Below are 6,773 nucleotides of genomic sequence, written 5' to 3' on the forward strand. Positions count from 1 at the left end.
AACATCAAGCCCATCTCTACTGTTTATCCCTTGCAGGTAAAAAACAGCCTTAACACGGGTGTAAGCTTAAAGTGGAATTACAGGCTTAACCCTAATTACTCTTAAAACTGTCCCCTACCCCCTCGTAACACCTATGCTTACTAACCTGTGTGGGAAAGATCTTTATACTTACCTATTTTCAACCCACTCTGGTCCGGTCATGTGATCTCCCTTGTATCTGCAAGAGGCGCTACACTCCGAAAATAGCTAGTAAAAGCGGAGATCCGGCCTCAAAATCGATTTTGGGCCATCCGCTTGCTGAGGGCCACCTGAAAAAGAAATGGATGCTCCCAATTTTTTTTTTTTTTTGGTCACTTACCTTGATATTGAAGAAAATATACTCACCTTCCTTCCACTTCCTGCCTCGGCGGCCGCGGCCCGCGCCGTCACTTCCGGCTTGGCTTGCGATGACTCCTGGGAGCTGAACGTCATCGCTCCCAGGAGTCAATGCGCCTGCACCGGCCCCGCTCGTCACTTCCGGTGCAGGCACAGCATTCCCTGCTAAACAGCTTCTGGGCATGCCTTCGAGCGCCCCAGGTATTCGTGTGTTCTGTGAACACTCAAACACCAGATGTTCGAGTCGAACCTACATTCGACTGGAACATCAAGCCCATCTCTACTGTGTATCCCTTGCAGGTAAAACACAGCCTTAACACGGGTGTAGGCTTAAAGTGGAATTACAGGCGTAACCCTAATTACTCTTAAAACTGTCTCCTACCCCCTCGTAACACCTACGCTTGCTAACCTGTGTGGGAAAGATCTTTATACTTACCTTTTTTCAACCCACTCTGGTCCGGTCATGTGATCTCCCTTGTATCAAGAGATGCTGCAGGGGAGAGGAGAGAGCACTCTGAAAATAGCTAGTAAAGCCTTTAGTAGTGACATTGCCTATGGGCTTCAGTGGTCCACCTCCTGACACAGGAGAGCTAAATCACATTACCAGACTAAAATGGACTCAAAATAGATACGTTTACCACTCAGGTTAGCAAACATATGTGTTAGGGGGGAGGAGGGGACAGTTTTAACAGTAGTTGGGGTGAAGCCTGGATTTCTACCTTAAGTACACCCATGTGAACAAGACCTAGTGCTATGAAAAAGCAAATGTACACTGCTGCCAGAAAGTTTCATTCAACTTTCAGCAGGCTTCTCTGCCATTGTGAGAGGAAGGGAAGGACTTGATTTTTTTTTACCTATACAGTGATATACTATACTGTACACACCTATACTGTGATTAGTACGCAGGGATCATGTGGCACAGAGCCACGCCAATTGGCTCTTTAGGTTTTGCCAGCGATGTGTTATCTAACGACACACCAGGCACTGATATGTTTAGTAAGCACAAGGACATTATAACACATCACTTGATAATAACGGGTCCCCGACCGGCCGTATTGCTAGAACAACCTGTAGCGAGATGGTTGGAATAACTTAGTCGATTTATAAATTTTTTTTACACAACATTTATTTCAACAGATAGAATATAAAGTGTGAATCTTGAATGAAAACTGTCTAAAGCTTACGTTAAAACATATACCCTATAATGTTATAATTAGCACATTTTACAAATAAATTAATTATGATCTTCATTTATTTTATTTTTCTTTGTTTGGTGTAAAAAAAAATAAATAAATAAAAAGTGCATGGTACTATAAGCAAAAGTTCCAGCTTGTGCCTTCTCCCAACCCTTTTCACAGTTTTGTAACAAAGGTTAGGCAAAACAAATTAGTTTTCCCACATTTATCAATGTACAGTTTAATGTGCAAGTGCTGGTTGTTAAGAACATTGTTTTGCAATATGTGTTTTTTGACCCCTTCTGTGTGACAGCTAATAAATTACGTCGATATTTACTATTTTGAATTGCCAAATTGTTTTTTTTTTTATGTGCACATTGCTAAAAGTGCTGATGATCTTATTAGAACTTGTTCACATTTTTTTTCTGTGTCACTGCTTCTTTAAGATTCCCTCCCCCTCTGAGAGCTGTGACATCAGCTGCACCTGATCCTGATATAAAGGACAGGTACAAGGATCCGTTACACACCTGCCTGTCTCACGGAGCTAGTGACCAAGCCCTGGAAAAGAAAAAAATAATATCTTTTATCTTGGTTATATTGTACTTACAGGGCTGACCTGGGCAGTCATCCAGAAGCTTTCAGCCAGAGACAAAGCTGATCAAGTGAGAGCACCAAGAGGTACTGGAAAGCCAAAACATTGCTCCCGGCCAAATCAAAAGGTTGAGGAAGAAACTGCACAGAAGCTTTGCACTGGGAAGAAACAAAGGCAACTCACTGACTAAGGCAAAAATCTAGGACATTTTCTGTGGTGAGTACTCTTCTTAGTACAAGTAAATTTAAGACAATCACCACAGCAGGAATTTGCCTAAGGAGACTAAAAACGAAGTGCAAAGATACTGCTCACGCTTTTGTGCATTTGATACATCTGGATTAGCATCATGTCTATGGGACTTGAGATATTAGGTGTGGCCCTGTCCGTTCTCGGCTGGCTTGGTGCTGTCGTTGCTTGTGCTCTCCCTATGTGGAGGGTAACTGCCTTTATCGGAAACAATATTGTGGTGGCCCAGATTATCTGGGAAGGACTGTGGATGAACTGCGTAGTTCAGAGCACAGGGCAGATGCAGTGTAAAGTCTACGACTCCCTACTGGCTCTTGCTCAGGATCTTCAGGCTGCCCGCGCCTTAATAGTTATCTCCATTGTCATTGCAGTCCTCGGAGTCCTGATCTCCATCATTGGAGCGAAGTGCACCAACTGTGTTCAAGATGAGTCAGCAAAGGCCAAGATCATGATTGTCTCTGGGGTCATTTTTATTCTTTCGGGGCTCATGACACTTATCCCCGTATCATGGTCAGCAAACACAGTTATTCGTGATTTCTACAACCCGCTAGTTGTGGATGCTCAAAAGAGGGAGCTGGGTGCCTCCATGTACATTGGGTGGGCAGCCTCTGCTCTTCTAATGCTTGGGGGTGCTATGCTGTGCTGCACCTGCCCACCAAAACAGGAGAAGTACCCTGCATCTAGAGTGGCATATTCAGCAGCCCGATCAACAAATCCTGGATATGACAGAAAAGACTATGTCTGAAGAGAAAAAAATGGACATGGAAGACTTTTGTAGCTCAAAGCTCCAAGACTTTCAATGGACATGGAAGACTCTTATATTGAGTGGCAAGAATGAGCAGGTGACTTGCTAATGGAGAGGAGTGGGAAGTAGACATGGCTGACATATAGACTTTTATAAAACCGTCTTCTAAATGCTGTTATTATTATTAGTACATTTTTTTTATATAACACATAATATACATATACAGCATTGGCTCTGACTTTGTGTGTACGTGAATATACAAGAGACATGAATGGATGCTTTCTATTGTCGTGGCATTGGGTGAATATTCTTGAACTGGGAGGGGCAAGTCTTCCTGGCAGAGATGAGGTGGCTTAAGTAATATAACCCTTTACATCCCAAACTGCCGAATGAACTGTCTACTAACAGAACAATGCACTGTTGTTTGTTATAGCACCATTACCCACTGGGGAACCTTACCTGCTTGCTGTCTCTTAAAATTTAGAAAACACTAGATGAAGAAAATGCTGTTCTGACAAGGGAAGAAGGACAGTGCATGGCTTTGTATATTAATATTCGAGCGCTAAAAATGTGTTCAATATTTCTTCTATACATCATGCACCATATTTATCAGACATCAACAAATCAAAATGTACAGATTCATTTGTTTCAATGTCTCGTAGTTTATAGCAGTTATTTATGTCAACTGGAGCACATTTCCATTTCCATGATCCATTGTTGATAAGTAAACCTATGTGACTGCTAGATGTTCTTTTCTTTACTGCCATTGATGATACACATTTGCAGCCTCTCTAAAGTAGTTAATATAAAGGATGAAAAGAACACTTTTCCAGGAATCAATTCAAGTGAGTTTATTCACCTAGTACAAAGGAAGGGACCTCGATCAGGACTTGATGAAAGTCTCCTGGGCAAAAATGTTTCCCTGCTGTACAAGAATTAACCTACTTGAGTGCCTACTGGATTTGTTGTATTCTTCTACTCTTTTCCTAGACTACTTTGGGGTATTAATTGGGGCTGCACATGCTCCTTTCTGTGACTGCAGCTGTAGGGGTTTTCTACAATAGCCTGTAGAAATGTAATTGTAGAAGGCAAGAAAACCTTCCCAGGATAAAGAAACCAAAGCTGCAAAACAATGGCAGTTTATGAAAATTGCATGTTTTCCAGGACCTATATTACCTCTTATGGATCCAGTTTTTCCAAACTATTTTAAAGAATGCTAAAAAAGCATGATTATTTTAGCATTTTTTAAATAATTTTTATAAATACAATTTGATCTTACACATGGGCCATTAGTCATACTTACCACCCTGAAAAAAATTCCTGAGTTGCAGTTTGTCTTACTTCTTGCACATCTCCTTTTGTCACCAAAAAAACATTTACTCTTAGGTAATTATTTTTAAAGTTATTGCCTACCCATTCTCCCCACCCTTTTCCCGGGTTTTATTACAACATAGGCTAACTCTTTTTGAAAGCTATGTGGCACATTGATGGGATTCCTGTTAATAATTTACAGCCATTCTTCTATCCATAAATTAACTGGTGACACATTAATATGCATTCCCTGATAAAAAGAAATAAAAAAGTTTCAAACTGTTAATAGAGTTTTAACAACTTTCAGTCTTTTACTGCCAGGGTGACCTACCAGCATGTTAAGTGACTGGCTATTTTGAAAGGACATAGTAATTTATGCATGGCATTAGGTTCTTGCATTGACTGCTACAGTAGTTTCTGCAGTTGTGTTTAAAGCATGTTGAATATTCAGTTACAATAAGTCTCCAACAGGCTTGGCAAGCCTACAGTGCTATCATAAATGGTGGGTTTTAACAAAAGGGATTTCAATATTTGCATTTTATTTGTGTAGTGTTGATGTATGTGTCCTGGTTTGGTTGAAGTGCAGTGGTTTGCTTTGTCCTTCTTAAACATTTCTGTTAGAATTATCAGTATGGGATCCACTTACTGTTCCCAACACATCAACACATACCGTAATAAAGGTATATTTTTACTACAGCAAGTGCAGACTTGCTTTTCAGTAAAGCAACTGGCACAAGGCTCATTAAATCTAATGTTGGTTGACTGCTGGAAGATACTCTATCATAATCCTTTCTAACTGCATACTAATAAAGGCAGACCTCATTGTGAATTGTGATTCATAATATCTTATACTGATAGTAAAATTGTAGTCATGTGAATAATATATTGTTTTAGCATTGTGAAGATGTAATAGGTCATAATCAGAGGGTCTCACAGCATAGCAATAAACTTAAAGCTTACATGTGGTTAACAGCCATAGGAAAATTGTAAGAATGGGGCAAACGAAATACCAGCAGTCTTTACTGGACCCCAGATGTGATCGGGGACTGCCAGAAGCCCTACAATATCATAACTGCTAGAAGAATGCTTTCAGTAATGAAAATTATCAGTATACTCCAAAATGTCATCACTGTAAGCAAGCCAGTGAAAAAGCTGCTTTATTCTTTTTTTGTGTCTGCCAGAAGATGGACACATGGCACATGACCAAAGGCCCTAAAGGCAACACCTGTTCTTTGTAAATTAACTGTATATTCATTTCAATGCATTCAATAGGGAAGCCTTAGCTTTGTTCAGGTCTACTAGTCCCTGTTTTTCACTGTACATATATGAAGTGTTTCATAGTTATATATATATATATATATATATATATATATATATATATATATATATATATATAAATTCTCAAGGTCTTCTTATCTCCTGCTTTATAACAGTTCCAGTCTTTGCACTGGCACGTGTGACACTGTAGGGATAGTAGACAAACAAAATGTTGCTCAACTGATTCCCCGTGACTTCACACTTTCTAATCGAGAACTGCATTTAGATTCATTGATCTAGAAAACCTATTAAAATGTGTTTTAAAACAAACTTTTATAGACGTATGTTTCTGAGCTCACTTATTAACTTAATACTGGTTAGAAGTACTGACCACCATTTTGTATACACTATCTTTGTTTGTGGCAAAAAAAACTTTTTAGTAAAATATGCTCTTTTATCATGATTACGATTGTTCTTTTTTGTATAATTGTATGCTTCTTTCCTTTGAAGTTTGCTACATAGTTATCTATTATCTATTGTAAATTGAAAAACATATGGATCCAACACACACGCACAAAAAATGTCTTATTGACCCCAAGATTGGCCATCTGAAAAAACCAGTAGAATGAAAAATATGAATTCTATCTTTTACTAACAATAATTATAATGAAATATATTATTACAATGAATATGCAGCAAAAGCACCAACTACAGTTTTACATTTTGTGAATAAAATAGACATTACAACCTACTATACCAGGGCTTTTTGCAGCTTTACCACCCTTCGAGCCTGATATGTTAAGCTGAAATGGGAGGTGACATGACTCTGGGTTCAGTTTTAAAACATGCGGACATGTAAAGAAGAAGCTCCATTGTTTTCTCATTCCAATTTAAGGCCCCAGTGTAAACTTCAAACCAGGACCCCCTCCTTATTTGTCCAAAGCAATATTCCCGACATACACATTCCTGAAAATGGCTGAAGAGTGAGTGGGTGCTGTAGCGACCAGAGCGGAAAGACTTCAATGCAAGAAATAGGTCACTAGCGTACCAGGGAACTCCATAAAAGGGTCCA

General features: G+C 39.4%; 1 protein-coding gene and 1 long non-coding RNA gene across 2 annotated transcripts; one reads left to right on the plus strand and one right to left on the minus strand.

Annotated features, from left to right (window-relative positions):
- Positions 1–2,061: 2,061 nt before the first annotated feature.
- Positions 2,062–3,364, plus strand: LOC309546428 (claudin-3-like). The gene has a single exon (XM_082246109.1). The coding sequence runs from the start codon at positions 2,489–2,491 to the stop codon at positions 3,131–3,133; it is 645 nt and encodes a 214-aa protein (XP_082102235.1). The 5' UTR covers positions 2,062–2,488; the 3' UTR covers positions 3,134–3,364.
- A 1,389-nt stretch (positions 3,365–4,753) lies between these two features.
- LOC309546550 lies at positions 4,754–5,774 on the minus strand. Its single transcript, XR_014224938.1, has 2 exons — positions 5,263–5,774; positions 4,754–5,232 (listed from the first exon to the last, which is right to left on the minus strand). It is a non-coding gene; the product is annotated as an uncharacterized lncRNA (long non-coding RNA).
- Positions 5,775–6,773: the final 999 nt, after the last annotated feature.

This window comes from Pelophylax lessonae (assembly GCF_965119305.1).
Source record: "Pelophylax lessonae genome assembly, chromosome: 2".
NCBI lineage: Eukaryota > Metazoa > Chordata > Amphibia > Anura > Ranidae > Pelophylax > Pelophylax lessonae.

Coding starts and splice junctions, on each gene's coding strand:
- LOC309546428 (XM_082246109.1), top strand. CDS start 2,489: ATGTCTATGGGACTTGAGATATTAGGTGTGGCCCTGTCCGTTCTCGGC.